General features: G+C 57.8%; 1 protein-coding gene across 1 annotated transcript in view; it reads left to right on the top strand.

Moving 5' to 3' along the window:
- LOC119100352 (girdin) overlaps positions 1–20,363 on the top strand; it is an 89,874-nt gene that overhangs the window by 57,635 nt on the left and 11,876 nt on the right. Inside the window, exons 5-9 of the mRNA XM_037223457.1 lie at positions 17,936–18,124; positions 18,479–18,619; positions 18,953–19,210; positions 19,660–19,844; positions 20,228–20,345. Coding sequence (XP_037079352.1) covers positions 17,936–18,124; positions 18,479–18,619; positions 18,953–19,210; positions 19,660–19,844; positions 20,228–20,345 — 891 coding nt within the window. The remainder of the gene's footprint in view (positions 1–17,935; positions 18,125–18,478; positions 18,620–18,952; positions 19,211–19,659; positions 19,845–20,227; positions 20,346–20,363) is intronic.

Here is a 20,363-nt window from a genome sequence, read left to right as displayed (position 1 = left end):
CCTCCTACCCGTGACGTGACCGCTGCTCTCCTACTCGACTGAGAGAGCTCCTCCTACCTCGTGACGTGACCCTGAGAGCTCCTCCTACTCGTGACGTGTCCGCTGAGAGCTCCTCCTCCCGTTATCCTCCCGAGCCCTGCTCTGGCTTGTCCTCTCGGCCGCGCCCGTGTCGCTCCTCCGTGGCCGTGCGACGCCGTCGACCCTCCCCCGCACGATCGACCCGCGCCCCCAGCGCCGGGGCTGGGTCGGTTCCATCGTCGGGCTGCCGATCCACTGCCGTGGTGTCGAGGGCGGAGGGGGGGGGGGCATGCCAATCCGCGGCAGGGGTGTCAGAGCCGGGGAGGGGTGTCAGGCGCGCCTGGCTGTCAGAGCCGGGGTGGGGTATCAGGTACGCCCGGGAATCGCTGGCCACTTCGTTTTCAAGCCAATGGGGGCTGTCAGCCGCCCCGGCTGGTGCGGGCGGTGCCAGAAAAGGGGTGTCAGGGCCTGCTTGGGCTGCAGGCGTCCGTGTGGTGTCAGTGTCCTGAGGAGGCTTGCCCCGCCTCCGGCAGCTGACTGATCCGTGCGGGACGCTGGCCAGCGGAACCGACCGATAACAGCCACTGCTACCTGCCGCTGAACCTCCCCCCTCCCCACCCTCCTCCCCACCCCGCCCGGATGGCGCGGACCCACCACTGACAGGCCGACCGCGTCCCCCGGGTCTGTTCGGTATGTCCGCAGGCCGGCGTTCATTCATTTGAGATGGAGTCCGCGTCTGTGATGGAGTTTGGATGCGTGCCCTGGCGGCGCCGACGCTCTTTGTTGGTTTCCGTGGGCTGTGCTCTTGTAAGCAGCTGTTGGAATTCCGGGGTTCGTTCGGGGAGTTTCATTCAGTTCGCCACGCCACCGGAGTTTCACTGGCGGCTGGGTGTTCGAACAGCACCGTCGTGAGTAAATGCCAGCTACAGCACCTCATTGAACCGATGGGCCAAGAGCTGACGATGGTCGTATTTACTTTGCACCGAGTTCCCGCACTGATTTCAGAATGTTTTCGGCTTTGCCACTTGGTCTAATCGTTTTCTGTTGTTGTAGTAATATGAAGGCGAGAAATGTGAATGGGAGAAAAGGTAAAAAATATAAATATACGTGGCCGGTATGTGCCTCCCGTGTCAGAAGGCACTGCGCGATCCAACGCAGCGATGAGCACGTCTTAATTATCTGGCAATCTCTAACAGGTGTTCTGGGCCTGTGTTTGCCAGGCAGAGTTTTCCAGCCTTCTTAAGAATAACACGTCTGGCAACCTAGTAACTCGTCTGCTAAGGTTACGAACTTGAACAACACGCAGCTGTCACCTACAGCTTTACGAACAATCTATGAAATAAATGAAATCTACGAATCTCACCTTGCTGTTTTATGTCGACAGCCTTACACAGAGGTGGTGATGTTCCACATGTAAGTCACCTCACCGAAGTGTGACGCCTGTCCGCCCGTCATTTCAGCGTCTGGTGGAGCTGGTGCTGCAGGAGCACCTGGCCGAGCGGGGCGGCCGGCCGCCGTACAGTCCGGCCGGCCCGACCGGACGCGCCAAGGCTCCGGCCAGCCGGCAGCCACCACCTGCAGGTCGAGCTGGCCGACTGCAAGGCTCGCCTGCGCAAGGTCAAGCAGGAACTGTGAGTACGCGGCGGCGGGTCGGCTCAATCACGGCCTGGTGCGCTGCTGAGGACTGGCCGCGGGTCATCGGTTCGCACGCTGGCTGAGTGGGAGGGGGGTGGAGTCTAGGCTGGGGCGCTGCTGAGGACTGGCTGCGGGTCATCGGTCGCACGCTGGCCGAGTGGGAGGGGGGTGGAGTCTAGGCTGGGGCGCTGCTGCTGGGGGCTGGCTGCTGGGGTCACACGCTGGCCGAGCGGGGGAAGGTGGTAGAGTCTGGGCTCGTCTCGTCGGCGGGACGTCGCGGGATGTTGGTCGTGCACTGGTTGGTTGGTCCGTGTGTGTTATAGTGTTCCACAGGGAGCGTGATATTCGGGTGGTTTGGCTTAGCCATGGGAGTTGTTGGCGCGTGGCATAATCCCCAATAGCTGCGAGCACTGCTGTTTGGGGTTTAAGTACCCAACTTGTGCAGGCCGAGATTGGACCACCTGCAGTTTGGGGATCATCCAGCCCGTTTTATAGTCATGGTTTTGGCCGGCGTGAAGTCGAGCTTAGCCGAAACTAGCTAGCGCATCCGGGAATATTTGTGTGCAGCGCTGCGGAATGTACGGATCTCCGCAAAATCACCGAAAATTAGTAGCTATCATGGGCTACGGTGGAGGGTGCTTTCCACGAAGTGCCGGTCTTTCCATTTCGCGGGAATCCATTTGTTTCATGCCCCGAGTAACTCGTGACGCACTCGAGCGTTATTTGATGTTGCGTCGTGCCAGGAAGATCTGAATGGCTCCCGGATTACTGTCGTCACACGTTTGAACGCTGACCGCTGACGTCTGTTGCCGGGGTGCCTCCGTCCTGTTATACTGGCCGGGAATGTGACGGCCGGTCGCGTCCCGGCCTGCCAGCTGGCGCCGGTCCGACACGCTCAGCGTCGAGTGGCTCCGTCGGCACCGCCAGCCGCGCCGTGACCCTGCTGACCCGACCCGAGGGAGCAGGTGTCGAGGGGCGGCCGACAGCTGCGGGCCAGCGCAGAGTGCGGGGAAGGAGGGCGTGGCGGGCTCTCGAGGTGCCGCGTGACCCAACCGCTCGTCCAGCGAGCTCTGATTCACTCCCGTGACGGTCGGTCCCAAGTCGGCAGATCGCGCTGTTGCGGTTGGTCCGGCCAGGACCTCAGCTGTGGATGAGGTTCGAGGCTCCACAAGAGCCGCCGGCCCAGGAGCGCCCCGCGCGAGCCTCCACATGCCGACGGCTGCGCTGCCCGCTTCGCTCGATTGTCATCGCGTGACCCCGATGGCCGGCGGCGCCGTGCGGGTCGGCCTCGCGCCCGCACGGTGCCGGCCGTGGGTCAGGTCAGGGCCGGCCCAGCCGCGCCCCTGACCGGCCGGCCCGCGCTCGACCGGGCCCTCGGCCCAGATTCGCTCGAGCCGCGGCCGTCGGCGGTGATCGAAGAGGCCGGAAAGCGGGCCTCGGGCCCTGCGCCGCTCGTGACGAGCCGATCCGGCCGGCGGCCGGAAGCGGGTCATCACGAGTGACCCGCGCGACCTGGAGCCGACCTCAGGTCGCCTCGGGCGCCGCCCATCGGCACACCAAAACGCCGCAAATGGGTCCTGCGACTGGTTTTTGGCGGGCGGGGCTGGGTTTACCGCGCGAAAGGTGCATGTTAGGTCGGCGGTATCGAGACGATGTGGGGCATGGTTCAGCCCGTCCTTGTAAGTGGCGCATCGTTCCCTTTGTGTAATGTCATGCGCCGCTTCCACTGCTCCTTCACTCTAACTAGATAACTGAGATAAAAGACGCCTGTCTTGTGTCTCCAAGCAGAGCCACTCGCTTATATCGTTTGTAGGTGAGTTGTTCATTGTTCACCCTAACATTGATTTGAGTTCTGTAAGGGTTTCATACGCTTGTCGTCACGGCGATTAGGCCGCCTCCTGCCTTCTGCGCCGACCTTCTATTCTTTGTCTGGATTCCACTCTTGTCGCTACTTCCGTTGCTGCCGTGATCGGCTTCGGCTCATGCCGCTCCTGTGAGCCGAATCCGACCACTGAGGGCGCCGCTAACGGCCGCTGGTGCCGAGAACGACGAACCAGTGCTCTCCAGCGAGCCGCACGCCTCCCTGCGGGATCACGCGGGCTGCGCGGGTGCGCCGCTAGCCACCGATCGCGCTGGCCACCGTGCAGTGCTTCGGCCGGCACCGTCAGCTCGCCGCTGCTTGATTATGGCTTCCTCGTGTAGTTTACGGCCCGGGGCAGCAGCGGAGGCGAATCAATCGGTTTCCGTAAATCAGACAGGTGCCACCGATGATTCACCGCCTCGACGCGGGAAGGCATGAGGAAGTGAACGCTTGCTCTCCCCGTGGATCCTCACTGCTCGGCGATGGCCACAAAAACGAGATGGTAATGAGTGCGTTTGTAATGACGTGTTTGTCGCGGGAAACAGCCGTGGGATGACTTAAGGTCTTGTAAATGAAAAAGTTTGGGAACTTGTACAGCGTTTCACTGTTTTGGCCGCGCCGGCTGGGGTGACTTCTGGAATTTGAAGCCTGCCGTGTTTTATTAAGCTTGACCCGACACTCCAAACCGTTACAGTTATTCACTCACTCCGCTCTATTTTTTGTGTCGGTAGCTTCGATTTTTTGTCCCGCGCCTAATGCTATCAATTACCGGGACGGATTTCCGAACCAATTAGGTTCTCAGAGCTTCGGGGGACGTCTCGTCATTGGCCGAGTCGTAGCCCAAGGGCAGCTGCGGTTAAAGTTAAAGTCTGTACACTGAAAGAGCTGCGGTGATCTGGTGATCATCTTTATGCACTCGTAAAGGCATGTATCTGCCAGGCATTGATCTATAAGCAGCTTTAAATGATGTCCGGTATTCATGTGGCCCAAGCGCGGATCAGGCTTCATTCAATCTGCGAATATCTACGATCCGGGCTGTGACTTAGATCGGTTATCCCGCCCATCGCATTTTTCCCTCCCACCCAACAGCAGACCGGTTGTTTGTGCCGCGTTCTTCAAACATCAAACATGTGCCGCGAGATGACCTGCTCCAGCCCCGCCCTCGTGCACCGACCTAGCGCTTTAGTAGATCCATCTTACCGTTCCTCACGCGCGAAATCGAGACAACACGATAGCTCTTTCCCCTTGATCAGTGCATCATGCGTCGTTGCTGCGGGCCCTCGTGCCGCGTGTTGGTAGTGCGTAACATACCATCCCAGCCCCGGCCCGGCCAGCCAGCCAGCCCCGCCCGGCCCAGCCAGCTGAGCCCGGTCCGCGGACCCGGCTCGTGTGGCCGGGACTGCCGAGCGGCGCGCGGAGCCTCCGCGGCCGCTGCTGCGGTGGCGGCCGTGGCGGCGGTGTCGTTGACTCCCTGGGTACAGCGCGGCGCGGCCGCCAGCTGCCCGTGCCATGAGAACACGAGCCCGACACGGCCCGGCCGGCGGCCGCTAATTGTTTGTAACCGCCATTGTTCCGCGGCAGTCCCGGCTTCTGATGGCCGGATGGGAGCTCGGCCTCGGCCTGTGATGGGATGCAGGCGCTGCTGATGGTGGACTGGCCTTGGGAGGGTGGAATGGACTTAGGACTTAGGACTTAAGACTTAGGACTTAGGTGGAGAATTGGTTGGATAGGTTTGTGATGCAGGATTTGTGCGCGTGATTATGAAACTGACCTGGACTGGGGAAACAGTTGGATGGTATGACGGACACTTGGTGGTCAGATGGTTTTAGATAGCGGTAGATGATAAGCAGTGAGGCGGGCCTCTGTTGGTGTTGTGACCCTCCTCAAAGGAAACGGCCTCTGTCGACAAGGGTGGACTCCGTAATGTGCAGTGGAACTCTCATGATGCCTTGGACCGCGGACAACGGGCTACCTTTTGACGGTCAGACGAGCTTTTGAGCGTGGGCGTGGGCTTCCGATGAAGGGAAATTACTCCGGCATAAAGACGCTTGGTCATAAATCGGTGTCTACTGATCGTGGACATTTCGGAGATGCGGTGTGCTTGAATAGCATAAAACGTCGTTCGCTGGTGCTGTTAGGATGTGGCCGGTTTGTCCCGGATAAGTAAGTGGATTTACCTGGAGGAGCAGTTAAGCTGAATGGGTATTCACTTGGACTGAGCTCGAATGAGCTTGACCTGAGAGGGTACGTGGTAACATGCTGGAAATATTCTTCTCAAAAAGCCTTCCCGGCTCGTTATACTGGGTTTGCTGGGCGACATGATCATCTGCGCTGGCTGGGGTCTAGTGGTTTGGGGAAGCGTGAGAGCTGTTGTTGGTAAAGCAATGTGGCACAATGTGTAGCAAAAAACGCGTGCAACTATTGCACAGGGTCATCTGTGCACCTAGCACACCGATATCTCCACTGATGAAAAGGAATCTCACAAACGTGGCTATGTATATCGTACAGCGTGTTTCAGCTGAACATGACGTTGATCTGGCCGTTTGCAGGGAGGAGAAGACGGAGCAGTTGCTGGAGCTGCGGGAGGAGCTGGAGACCAACAAGCAGACGCTGAGCAAGTTGCGGGCTGAGGTGGGTCACGCGCTGAGTCCCCGCGAGCGAGGCGGGGCGCCGGCTCGGCGGCCGGCTCCACCGCAGACGGCCGCTGCCGGCTGCGTCAGGCGCCGCTGCCGGCGGCCGCGTCCTCTCACGGGTGGGGACCGCACGCCGGCTGTGGTCGACTCAGGTTGGAGGGGTTTGCCGGGGTCTGAAGGTCTCAGGCGGTCGGCGGTGGTGCTGCATGACGTCGGGAATCCTCTGGTTGCGGGTGGTGAACTCGACCGGGGGAGCTGTTGCGGCTGGAGACTACTGGAAAAGTTGATGTAGCGCAGCTGTCGGAAAGAACGTCGTTCAGCTGGCAGGTGCTAGAACTTGTGGAATGCAGCAAGGGCTGACGTGGCCACTGCCGGCACCTGCAAACAGCGTCCTCCGTCCACGAGTGCCGTGGGTCGTCTCGGGAGCACCACAGTCAGCAGTGCGTGCTCGTCGGGGTCTGTTTGGGCCATCAGCGGTGTGGCCGACCCGGCGGCCGGCCGAGTGACCCCCGAGCCGCCGGCGGCGCCCGGGGCCAGCGCTCTATGGCTCGTTTGTCCATTGTCTCCGGCGGCCGGTCATTTGTTAGCGGGTCAGGCGGGATCGGAGAGGTCGCAGGGGTTGCCGCCGCCTGGAATTGGTTTGCGGCGGCGGCGGGCTGTGCGAGTGAGGAGTTGAGTGCCTCTGTCAGGCGACGCCGTGTTTGGACACCCACCGCATTGTAATGCTTTCCTTTGTGAGGCACCAAAACAATCAAAAGGCAATCAAAGTATGCTCAATCGCCATTTCTTCATTGGTCTTGAATAATACCCCCGCAAATTGATGATCCGCTATCATTCATTCCATTTCATCATCGTGAGTTACGGTTATTGAAACCATCTGATACGGATTCTGCAACATGCTACACGCTTAGCATGTTCGCCAGTAAATCCACCTGGTGGGGCCCGACCTGCCATGCTAATGCGGCGAGGCCGGAACCCTCGGTCACGCCAGAGCCGGCCTCGATCAGCGCTCCGCTTCCTGCGAAGCGTGACCGGACGCGGCGGGCCGGGTCAGCCTGCTGACCTGCCGGCCGACTGCCGCGGCTGCACCGGCCGCCCGCCGCCGCCCAATATGGCGCGCCCGCCTGCTGACCCGGTTATGCTCTCGGACGGGGGTCAACGTGCAGGCTGGCAGCCGGCGCCCGGTTGTGACGTCACTGGGTATGACTCGTGGCGTCGCTGACGGTGGTTTACTACGGTGTAGAAAATTGTGTGACATCACGTCATATTGCCTGAGGTGCCTCGATATAACGAAGTGCCCAGTTGAAGTAGTCCGTGAGCAAAATCGTCATCGGCAGCACTGAGAGGTGTCGCCTGTGACGTCAGCAGTGACGTCACCGGGCTATGCTGGCTCGGGTTTCCGCCGTAACGAACGAGAAGCTCCGGTGACATTTACATCCCGTACTGAACCAGCCCAGAAGGACCCGCTTCCGCGAGCTTCGCGCGGCTAATGAGATCGCCGGCGGAGATCTGAGACGCGACGATGTTGATCCGGGGGGCGCAGGGCTGCGGGCATTTCGCTGCAACGTGACAGCACGTAACGGACCGTCCTCGAAGCATCTGACTCGGTTCCGCACGTCAGCCGACAGGCTCGCCGAATCGATTCCGCCGGTGGCGCGGCCGCCTCGCCGGCACAGTCGGGGTGGACCCGTAAACGACTTGACCCGCGGGTCAAGGTCGGGCGGAGCGGCGCGGCGCGACGCTGGGAACGCGCGCCGGAGTCCCGAGCCGCCGGCAAAAACGGACAAACGGCGAGCGGCGACGCACTGCGGCGTCGGCGCCGCCGGCTGGCCGGTCCGGTTTTATGGAGACGCGGCGACATGAATCACCGAGAGATGGCGGCACTGAGCCGCGGGGGTCGCGGCCAGCTGGCGCCAGAGCGCCTTCCGTCGCGACCAGACCTCTGACCTGACCTGGGGCGCAGTGACCTGCCGACCCGACCGTCGAGCGCGCCGGCGGAGCGCGACAGACGGGCCGGGGCTCAGCTGTTAGCGCGTGTGCCGTTGTGCTGGTCCTCGGCTCGGGGTGGCCGCCGCCTGTGGTTGTCGGGCTGGAGTCCCGGACATCCAAGCTTGCCTCGGACGATCGGGACGCGAGAGCGTGCTGGAGCGGGTGGCTCGTGCAGAGACGAGGGAGGGTAGTGCTCACTTCTGGCGAGGTGTCAGTTCGTAGCAGAGGCCGGAGAACCCTGCTATCACTGCAGCTCCATCCAAGCTGTGCCTCGAGCCGACGCTGCCGCAGTGTGACAAGTCATTGAGTTGAGTGCCGAGCTCGTTTGAGCTCCACGTCGAGCTTCATCTAGGTCGGGGCAATGGGCGACCACCCCACTCACACGTATTGAATGACGTACTTGAAAGCATCGATTCTATGACGTGACGGAGAGTGGTGGCCGCTCTTAAAAGCTTCGGCTGCGAGTGAAGGCCTTCAGGCAAATGGACGCGATCTGTTGGGCTGCATGACCGAAGACTGATCTATTGCAACTTTACGGGGCCCCGAACCACTTGGGCTTGGTTATTTTTAGCTCATCTTTCCCTTGCAAACATCTGCAGTCGGCAGAGCTGGTGCCAAATCGACTTCGCTCTCTTCAACTGGATCGTCTACGTGACCGGAAATTACAACGATTGCTGGGACCTGGAATTCCTTGAAATCGTTTCGGAACACGCATTGTGCGTCCGTGAAATGGACGTCCGGATTATCATTGCTGACTCCGCGCTGATGGGAGGTGATTACAAGTTTCCGCAAGGTAGCGTTAATCGTGGCTATGCCGGGTTGGCGTGCGTGCGTCGGGTTGGTGGAGGTCGTCAGAAAACGTTTATGAAACACTGCCAGCCGTCGACTGCAGCAACTGATGGCGAAGGGAATGATTGCTCCCTAAATGCTGGCCTGTGTCTGTCCCACAACAGCACCCGCAGATCGGCAGCCCTGTTGATATGTGGTTAGAGCAGGTGGAGAATTAGCTCTAATCAAATCGATCGGCCACGAAGCGCCGTCTTGGCTGGCCTGTCTGATGCCTAACTTTGCCAGGCTGGCCTGCTTGATGGCTAACTTGGCAAGCCTGACCTGCTTGATGGCTAACTTTGCAAGCCTGACCTGCTTGATGGCTAACTTCGCAAGGCACGGCTCGAAATTGCAGCAGCTGTGGACGATCTGACACGGCTGGACACCCACGCCCTGTGGAGGGGGCTGTGTGTCAATCCCGGTGCACGGAACACTCTGGTTACTCCCGAGCGTTCTGTTTTCACCGTGTCAGACCATGTCCACAGCCTGGGGGACTCGGGCATGCATCCGCCCCAACATTGCCGAGAGATTCGTCCCAAAACGGCTTAATGCGTTGCGTTAATGAGTGCTTTGTTGAAGCTCACACACCTTGTCTGCGCAGCCTGTCACTGGGCGTGATGCTACCTGATCTGATCTGACCTGATCGTAACTTAACCCGACCTGAAGCAGCTTACCCAGGATTCGAATTCGTTCTTACCTTTGACACGACCTCTGACTTGACCCTTGACATGGCCTGGTGTACAGTGGCATAATCCCTACTCTATCCAGCCTGCTCTGTCTAGATCCGGACATTTCTTCTTGACCCAATCTGATCTGACCTGACCTCGGCGGCAGAACCTGGAGCTGGTGCAGGACGCCCGTGCCGCCAAAGCCTACAGAGATGAGCTGGACATCGTGCAGGAGCGCGCCAACAAGGTGGACAAGCTGGAGGCCGAGCTGCAGCGTTACCGCGACAAGATGAACGACATTGAGTTCTTCCGTTCGCCGCGTCGACGAACTCCGCGAGGACAACAGGTCAGCCGCTGCGCCTGCCCCCCCCCCCCTCCCCGGAAACGGAAACGGGGCCTGAAACACGCGAGATTCTGGAAGGCGCTGCGTGCATGCGTCTTTGCCGTGCTGGCGGGATCATGTTTGCAATGTTGCAAGTGATTTTCATTGCTGTATTTGGAGTGCAGCCAAGCTTCCTTTGCTGATGCTCGTCCACGTGATGATAATCCAGCATTTGCGCATGCGACGCCAGTGTGCCGCGGTTTGTCGGTTTGCGGTTTGGTTTGCCTTCGGTTTGCCTTCACGAAGGTAGACTCTCACGGTTGTCATAGCTGATGCATGAACTTTTCGGGTGCAGTCATATATTGAAAAGAAAATGGAATCTCACGGAATTTGGTTTGCATGGAAATAAGGCCGAGCCGGGTGCTGAAGGCTGCGGCCCACATTTCATCACCGCTACGATCTGCATATTGAAAGACAAGCAAAGTTGCCGATAGTTATTTTGGAAGCAGAATATTGATGACAAGCAAAATTACTGCGTTCCAGGTGTCCATTCATCGTTTGCTGTAAAGTGTGTTAAGATTCTCAAAGCGTCTGAGTCACAGCTGCGGTAGCGTGATAACAGAGATTGTCTTCGCTCTCAGCCATTCAGTTTATGAGGCCGTTCCCGATATCCGTGGGCTCAGGGGTATTTTCCGTTAGGCGATGGTGCCCCAGTGTCTCACGATCTGCCAGTCAAGAACCGGTAGATCAAGCTGACACGATCCACTGTGTCGTCAGGATCCTCGTGGAGACCAAGGAGATGCTGGAGGAGCAGCTGGAGACGGCCAGGAAGCGAAGCGAGCAGATCGTGGACCTGGAGACGTCCGTGTTGAAGTACAAGCAGCAGATCAATGACCTCAGTATGGTGAGTCGGCCGACACGACTGCCGTGGTTTCGTTTTAGCGCGTTTTCCGCAGCAACTGCCAGTCGCGCGGTCTGAGTGCGCGTCGCCTGCGTGACTGCCATGGTTTCGTGCTTGACAGGTATAGCAAATAAAATAAAATAAAATAATATGATGCAATACCGCTACGTGGCGACAAGACAATGAATATGCTGAGCAGACAAAGGCACGATGGTAGACGATTGTAGCGATCAGATACAAGCTTCTCAAAACGGAATATTGTAATTTCCCGTGCGTGTAGTCGAGCCAATCTGTCACAATGAACCACCTTGGACGGCGAATGCTGCACCTGCGCTGCTCGTCGATGACGTCACAGCTCATCGGTGATGTGACGGCGTGCCTGCCTGTTGATGACGTCACCCTGTGCCCGTCATGGTTGCCGTCATAGTCTGTGTGCCTGTCGGTGACGTCGATGACGTGCTCGGCGGCCAGGAGCGGGACATGGACCGGGACCGGATTCAGGAGCTGCTGGAGGAGAACGCCCGGCTCCAGCTGAGCAGCCGCAACACGCTCAACGAGTCGGCCTCGCTGGTGGCGGAGCTGGACACGCTGAGGTCGCACCAGAAGGATGGTACGTGGTCAGCCGACCGGCGTTGGAATAACGACACCGTGGTGGTGGTGACCTCGGAGGGCGCCTTTTCTCAGAGCAGTGGTCTAGGGCGCTTAGTGTCCATACTTTTTGAGTGCGTAGTGATTTTTGGAAATATTATTGGTTTTCTTCCCCCCCCCCCCCCTTTCTTCACGAAACCCCCAGGGTCCACTGCTTTGGTGACGGCGGCATGGAAAAGCTGCGAGGTTAGATCAGAAAGATACTCGCAACGGCCCGCGTTGTGTTATAGAAAGCGGTGCAATGGCTCTCGTCAAACAACTGGCACCCCGTACAGAATGTCTAATGCAGTATCACACCGCCTACGCCTATGATTGTGACTCGGGGCATGGAGAAATGTGCGTGATGTGGTAGGTCACAGAAAGGCTCGAACCCGCCACGTGGAGCACTACGGCTGCATCTGTGTATCAATGCAGAGAGCGAGGCGCACTGCGCGCTGCGAGTGGCGGCCCAAACACTGCACGCTCTCACTCTCTGATTACCCGCTGGAGAGTGTCGTGATCACCGGGATTGTAAGCTGCGTTCGTTCATCACGCCTCGCTGCTCTAATGTCTTAAGCTGTTTTCGCTCGGCGGCAATGAAGCGTGATTCGGAGGGCGCCCAGATTATCCTCTGAAGGTTGCGTCATAGCTTTTCGGCGGGGAGTCTTGTACGATTTTCCCGATCGAGAGATCCTCGCTATACAGGTTTTTACAGCATTGATAGTGTTATGCTTACGAATGTCGACGCGGCGAATTCGCTGCCCGCTAGAAGCATGAAGTGCTTCTTTTGCGCTTTGTTTTTTGCCGGTGAGTTGATCTGGGCCCATTACTAGGTCGAAGCGTCCATGCGTCCATGGATCGCTGCGGGTTTGCCATTCTCAGAAGCTTGTTAGACCGGGTAGAGGGATGTCAGGAGTCAGAAAAGAGCAGGCGCATTAGCTGCGACAAACCGCGAAGCCTGCTTTTTGTTGCCCCGAGAGGACGATGCACTCCGCCGACTCCTGAGCTCAGTCGGCCAGGAATGCAGCTCCAGAAAGGGCTCCCGACGGTGGGTGATTCGTCCTGCTGTTCTGCGTTCTCAGCGCATGGCCTGGGCCTTTGCGCGATACTGAACACGCAACCTCTACGCTCGACCTGTGCTTGTGATCACGTTCTCAGCACGCAATGTGCCTGCATGAGCGCGTTCTCATCGCGTGATGTGCATGCGGCAGGCTCCTCCGGCCACAGCAGCCTCTCGGACCAGCTCAGCACCGACGCGCACGGCCGGGCGCTGCGCCTGGAGCTGGAGAACCAGCGCCTGGTCGGTCTGGTCGAGTCGCTGAAGGAGGCCAACGCCCGGCAGAGCAACGAGCGCATCCTTGAGCTGGAGAAGGAGAACAAGCGGCTCAGCCTCAAGGTCGGTGGACACCGCGCGGTGTGACGGGATAACGGCCGGTCAGAGCTCTCAGGCCAAGGATGATACTATCGCTGCTCCGCTAGCGATGGGCTGTAACAAGACCGGACACATTTTTGTGTTGTGGTAGGCGATGTTTCGTGCTCGGTCTGATCCGTGCACGATGAATTTTGATGAAAGTGATCGTGTCGTTGCATGTTTACCGACGTGTGCGATTGCTATCAAGTAACTGTACCTGAATGGTGAAGATTCGTCAAAAAATTGTTTGTCACGAGGAATGGTTGTGTCTGTGGAGAATGGAGCCATGTGCTCCGCGCTGTTTCCAAAGACAGTGCAATTATGCATTCCGTTGTTTTCGCTCTTGGTGCCTTCTGTGATGAAACCAAACACACGTAAAGTTTGACAATTATCTTTCTTTGCCATTTTAATGCAAATTCTCTGTTTGCCCTTGCTCCCAGTCGCGTACGCTCAGGATTATTAAATTTTGGCTCGTCCTATATCTCCTAAAGACTTTAAAAGCTCCACCCCAGAGTCTCCCATTTCTTGACTGGTGGCCCTTCCCCCCTCCCCGTCCTGGCATGCCGCCCACTCCGGTCGCGTCACGTGGCGGGCTGCCGCTAGTGTAGTGGTTGACGCGTCTGCGTTAACCACTGCGCATCTCGGAAACCAGAGGTACGGGGTTTGATTCCCCGCTGTGCCCTCCCTTCCTGTCGGGTAAGAGGCAGGCGACGCCATATAGCCTCAGCAGTTGAGTGCATCGTTGAGCCCCAATGACACACACACACGCACACACACGTCACGTGGCCATTGTGACTTCACGCGGCAGGTGGAGCAGCTGCTGGAGGCGAGCCAGCAGGAGGTGGCGCGGACCGAGGAGCTGGAGCAGGAGCGGTCGCAGGGCGCGCAGCAGACCAAGCGGCTCCAGGAGGTGATCGAGACGGTGCGCGAGAACAGCGACCGGCAGCAGGCCGAGCTGCAGGTGCGTGCGGCTGCCGTCAGCACGGTGACCGGGGCCACGGCGACGGCTGGGGTGGCTCGCCACTCTGGATGACAGGACCGTGCGTGCTGATGGGTTAGGCGAGCAAGTAGATATAAATTCGGGAGGCAGTTTTGTCGGTCGGTCGGTTGGTGGGCAAGATTGGTCTATGTCTGGCCGCTGTATCGTTTTCCGCGGTGCATTTCTGTTGGCTTTGATCGCTCAGTGAGGTTTTGGTTTGGAACATTATCGCCCAGCATATTTGAGATCTTCCATTTTTCTTCTCACTGCCTGATTTTCGCGTTTTAATCGTTGCACAATTTCAAACGAAAAGAAAGAGACTGCGGTTCATCGCGGTCTGTACAGCTAAATGCAACTGGCGGTGATGACTGTCGAGCCTGAGCTTAAGCCAAAAACAAACTACTTGCCTCCATCGATAGACAACACGAATGCAACCAACTTCAGTTGGCGGCCTCCCGCAACCGACTCACTCTTTCCCCAACCCCTGGACCTACTTCCTTACTCACCCCTCTATGGCTTGCAGCATTCAAAGCCGTCCCCTTTCCCGTCAACCCGCGCGTCTTCCCTTAATTTTGATCCAATCTGAGCGGACATCCATGCAATATATCCTGATTGCATCGCGCACAGTGCCACTATCGTTCCCATGCAGGAGTGATTGGCCCGATAGTGGGTGTCATCGCAGTCGTAAATAGCCGCACCCTCACGATATCACGGGGCCGGAGCCAGGCCTCGAGCGTTCGAGGCGACCACGGGCCTGACGTCACCGTCTGTCCGGCAGCGGGAGAAGCAGCAGCTGCAGGAGCTGGTGGAGACGCTGCGGGTGCGCCAGCAGAAGACCAGAGACACCCGCCTGCAGGAGGTGGAGCAAGAGAACAGCGTGCTCACCGTCAAAAACCAGGTCCGCAACGCGGCCGGAATGCAATCCCCTTCTTACTCATGTCCATCTCAAGAATGCTGCTTTCATTCCGACACGAGGAAACGCTTTAGCTTAGCAAAGGCGCGGCCAGTCGGCATAAGAATGAAAACCGTGCATGCCACGCTATGCATATATTTTCTGTGAACCCCATGCTTACGTGTTAGCTCGAACACGTTTGCAGGTGGCTTACAGCATTTAAAACGGCGACGGTGCTAATCTGTTCCGATCTCGACTTCTACCACCCCTGCCACACCATCGGCTCGCCCTTTTCTTCCGACTTCGTCGCGGGTGTTATTTTGGATGCGGACGCGCTGGCTCGGACCAAGCCCTCTCGTTCGAGAAGCCGTCCGCCGCCGCTTGGCCATCAGGACGTGGGAGATTAATGACGCCATGCATATTCAGCGGCCGGGGGGCTTTTCGGTCGATTAGTGTCGACGAGAGCCACTTCAGAGGCTGAACACCGCTAAAAGCGACATTTGTAACCATTGGTCGCTTGTCAAACCACATTGTCGGGGCCCTACCAAGTAAGTGATGCTGCGATTGGGAGAATGCCTCTTGTAAACGTGAATGTTGCTGAACTTTAACGCCTGGGGTGATCGTTAGAAACGGCGGAAAATGGTGTTTTTGACTGATATGCTGCTTCTAGTATGGAACGACTTTGGACCTGGAAACATCCCGATCTTGTGCATGCATTAATGTTCGACAAGGTTGCTTTGAAACCCGGCTAATACAACGTATTCCCATCGCACGTTTGCCCGCAAATGCTTAAAAAACGAAGGGTTTCTTTCCCAGAGCCACTTTTGATTTTTTCTTTTGATTTTTGATTTTTCTTTATTTTTATTTTTCCCTTCCGTCTTTCAGCATGCATGTTCTCACATAACCTTGATTTGCAGGTTTGATAGCTAGTTGTATTTTGCCCGTCGCGCCGCTGTTTCAAACTCAGCGAGTAGTTGTCGAGGCGGCGGCGTCAGGAGCTTATCTGTCGACATCAGTGACGTCATGCTGACGTCACCTGTGGCCGTTTCAGGAGCTGAGCGGGCAGTTGTCGCGGCTGCGCCAGGAGCGTCAGCAGCTGGAGCGGCTGACGGAGCGACTGCGCGATAGCTCGCTCCGTCTGGAGGAGGCCGAGCAGCAGAAGGCCGATGCGGAGCGTGACAACCGGCACCTGCAGACGGTCAGAACTGGAGTGAGGCGCGGCTGAAGGGACGGGGACGTGCGCTCAGGGGCAGGACGCCACCGGAGAGGACTCGGTATGGCGGCACGAGACAGGACCACTGAAATAGGACAGGGACGGGCTTCAGAGGATAGGAGACATCTGGCGATACCGGAGAGGGAATTGCGTGACCACGTAGTGTCAGTTTTACTGGATATGAAACACGGCCCTTGGCCCGTTTCCGAACGGGCTGACCTCTGCCACGGACCCCCCCCCCCCCCCGTCTCTGGTATAGGCCTGCTCATGGTGAATTGTCCCACGTTGACGAATCGGCCAGTGCTCGCGTCACGTGACGCCCGCCCCGCCCGCAGGCGATCACGTCGCTGAGGCAGACCTGCGAGCGTCACGAGCGGCTGGAGCAGGAGCACTCCAGCCTGGAGGCCGAGTACCAGCGGCTCACCAAGCTCGTGGACAACATGAAACAGCAGGTGGGCGCGGGAGGCAGACGCCGCGACCAGCGGCGCTCCTCTGATGCGGGCGGATGGGAGATTAGCATAAGGGATGAGCAGATAAGATTACGCGTTCCAGTAATATGCTTTGAAGATTACTGGTAATCTGTGTGCAGTGGGGTGTGGTACGGATATGAATATTGCATTTCATGTCTCATCAAAGTGCTCATATGGTGTAGGTGACCTGACCTTACTACCTATAGCGATGGTATTTTCCACTTTTCATTGGAAAACCTTTTCCAAATGGCTGCATGGTCACTGGTCGGATGGTAATTGGTCAATTTGCAATGGAGTTCCAACGTGTGAGCTATATTTGTCCCGCGGTGTGTTTGGATGCCCTGGACGCGGCTAGTAGAAACACCTCGCCAGAGGTGTAATTTCCCTTTCAATTGGGGGGGGGGGGGGGGCGGTTCAGCACCCTTCCCCTCAGCTTGGGCTTCCCCAATTTTGGGAAGGAAGTGCACCAAATCTGGGAAGAAACCTGTTTGTTAACGTATTTTGGGCATAGGTTGGGTCATTTTTCCCCGTTCATTCTCCCTCCCCCCCGCCGTGATTTTGTGAAACTACACCTTGTGCCTCACGCATCCAGCACACTCCATTCCTTCCATTCAGGGCCGAGGCACCAGCCTCGTCCCCGGCCGCTGGGCACACCTTCCCCGCCGCCCCGCCCTGGGGCTCGTCGCCTGACCCCAGCCGCTCGGCGAGGCGCGACTTAGGTCACGGACCGCCGGCCGCGCCACGAGCCGGTGGCAAAAACTGCGCATGATTGCCGCGCGCGCCATTTTTGTCGGCGCCGCCATGCGTGCGCGGCCGCAGAGTAAAAACGCAGCCAGTCGGCGTGGACGAAGGCCGTGCCTCTATTAGCGGGGATAATGGGTGGGGCGGGCTCCAGAGGATTTGGCCCGCTGACTGGCGTCGGTGGATTGCCGGCCGGGTCGCGCGTGCTCCGTGGGTTATGCTCTCGTGCAGATCATTTACGTACGCTAAAAAGTCGTGTGGTATGGAGGAGATTTAAATTTCCCTGGCGTTTTTGTGGACGGGTTTTCGATTGTGCAGGCCGCGTTTTCGTCCGGGTTTATCTGAGACGAGCTTTTAACCTCTCCTTGTATGGTTACATTCGTGTTCTCCCAGTGCGATGGCCGCTAGAAACGTTTACGGATCATTGTCACTCTCTCAGCATGCATTTGTAATGAGGGACAAAATACGACAATCATATATTTGTGCGAGCGTACGTAATTTCCAGGCTCATCTTGTTCTGCCGTCAGCCTGCGTCGACCTGTCAGGACTCCGCTCAAATAAGGACCCAAACGTGATGTGGTTGCCGGATCCGCGACTAATCCGCCGAATCCGCCGAATCCGCGCTAAAGAAATGTTTCCTAAATGAGGTTGACCCAATGTTTGGACTGTTCCAAGGCACCGTTTGCATGCCGGTCGCTCGTCAACGGAGACCTGAAGCGACCTCTGACCTTGCGTCCTCTTCCGCAGCTGGACGGCGCGAAGCAGGACAACGCCGCGCTACAGGTGGAGAAGCGCCACCTGATGGAGCAGGGGCACTCCAGCGCTTCCCGGCTGGAGGAGCTCCAACAAGAGAAGGAGCAGCTGCTCAAGAGCAGCAGTTCGCTCCAGCAGGAGCTGCAGACGCTCCGGGATGTCCACATCAAGTGCGATGTCCAGGTATGGAGACAGCGCCAGGGCCGAGTACGACTTTTCTGTGCCCCTTGTTTGGTAATGGGCGTTTCATGCGTCTAGTTTTAAGTAGAAAGCTATTGCCGTCATTTATTTACAGACATGTATGCGAACAGATTTTCTTCTAAGGTGGTCGGGCTAAGAAAGTCGTAAGAGTATGCTCTCAAGTGCCTTCAAACCAACTTTTGACGACATTGCGTAAGCCCAGAATATCAGTCCGGAACAGCACCACTGACGGGTATTATAGACAACAGTAGCACTCAGACAGACAGCTGGGGGATCAGCGCCAGTGGAAAATCCCTGCGGGCGACCTCGGTCTGACCATCATCCGCCGGCTGGCAGCTCTCCACGCTGCAGACGGAGAAGCACAAGCTGGAGAAGACGTCGCAGGCGGTGCAGCGGCGCGCCCAGGACATGGAGCGCGAGAACCGCGAGCTTGACGCCGAAAACCAGAAGCTGCTCAAGACGGTGGAGACCCTGAAGGTGCGCACAGGACGTGGACAGTGTGGTTTCGGTGATGGCGAGGGTCCGGTTTTCTTACCCGTGTCGTGAGAAACTCGTACAGCATGATTTGTGACGGTACAGTAGGCTCTGTGAAGTCGAGTCAGGGTGTTGGTCGATCGATTCAACCATTGATATTATTTGCTGAGGCAGATCGTCGGTCGGTTTTATGATCGAAGCTCTCTAGTGCGCTTGAGAGTGAGACCTGACCACGCCATCAGCGAAGTGTTTGTCCTCCCTCTGTCTTTGTTAACAGTGCGTCCTTGTCAACCTCAGCACCTTCGCCCCTGTTACCCGCTTGACCCCCCGCTCCAGATGTCGACGCGGCGCCTGAACGAGCTGGAGCGTGAGAACACCGAGCTGGAGGCCTCCAACGACATGCTGAGCCGGGAGAAGAGCTCGCTGGCCAAGGAGGCGGCGCGCCTCCGCCAGGCGGTGGAGGTGAAGGACGCCAGTGTGGACGAGCTCTCGTCGCGCGCCGCGACCCTCGAGCGCGAGGGACGCCGGCTGACCAAGGAGCTGGAGGAGCGCGATGGGCAGGCTGCCATGCTCAAGCAGCTCGAGACGGAGAAGGTGCGTGAGTGGACCAGTAGGAGAGCCAGCGTGGGGGAGGGATCATGGCTGGGTGCGTGGGTTTGAGGCGCGCCTGCACGAGAATCTCATGATCGGTCCGCGAACAATTCGTGATCGATCTGTCGCGTTGGAAAGTTGTCAAGTCCATGGACAATGGCACATTCCTGAGATGCAATTTTATTCCGTTCTACTGGCCAGAACGACCTTCCAACAGTCTCTATAATGATCGTGCTTATTCTGTTGACTCATTGGACGGGAGGCCGCACGTGGCATGTACTGTGCCATCCACGAAGTCATCCACTAAAATCAGACAGATACTAAGTCGCGCGCTTCATTCGCGCGCCCGCAGCTATGCGCCCGGAAGCTTTCTGCGCGCCCCAGATCACCGCGGTGTGACCCCTTCCCTCCATGTGTCGTCCCTGTGTTACCCCCCCCCCTTCGGCGCGCAGACCAGCCTGGTGCAGGAGACCCGTATGGACAAGAAGACGCTGTGCGCGCTGCGCGAGGAGCTGGTGCAGGAGAAGATCCGCACGCAGCAGCTGAACGCCGAGCTGGAGCAGCTGAACGGCGAGCTGCAGCGGGTCGGCATCGACAAGGAGCGGCTGGTCGCCTCCGACTATACGGTCGGCGAGAGGTGCGAGGGGGAGGAGGTGGAGATGGCCGAGATGGCGTAGGAGACAAGGGACTGTTAGGGCGCAGACGCTTACGTCATTGTACCCGATTCTCTTCCTGTGGTAGCTGGTCGTCAAGTCTATAAAAAGTAAGGCTACGATTAACGAAAAAACTTGCACCTTGGGGACGATGCAAGTTTGTAGGCTATGGTAGATAGGGTATGCATGAGTGGAGTGGAGATGTAGCCCGTGAGCTTTACAAGCATGCATTTTTCATGACTTCCAAACAGTTTCTTATTCAGTGGTTTGATAAGGCATACTGTGGCAAGAAATAGTCCGTCATCTTGTTGGGTGAGGCATCACGTATCCATGTTCAGAACCATAAGGCTGAATTTTTACGTTTCAGTCGCTTCAAAGCCTTGGAACAGATGATGGAGGAGGCTTTGAAAAAGGGGATGGAGGTTAAGGACCAAAAGATTGCCTCATTGGAGGCCAAGCTGAAGGAGGCGCAAGAAAGACAACAGGTATGTGTGGTCATTGGT

This window comes from Pollicipes pollicipes, unplaced genomic scaffold (genome assembly GCF_011947565.3).
Source record: "Pollicipes pollicipes isolate AB1234 unplaced genomic scaffold, Ppol_2.1 Scaffold_2555;HRSCAF=2994_pilon_pilon_pilon, whole genome shotgun sequence".
NCBI classification, from domain to species: domain Eukaryota; kingdom Metazoa; phylum Arthropoda; class Thecostraca; order Pollicipedomorpha; family Pollicipedidae; genus Pollicipes; species Pollicipes pollicipes.
This window is presented reverse-complemented; position numbering and strand designations above follow the sequence as displayed.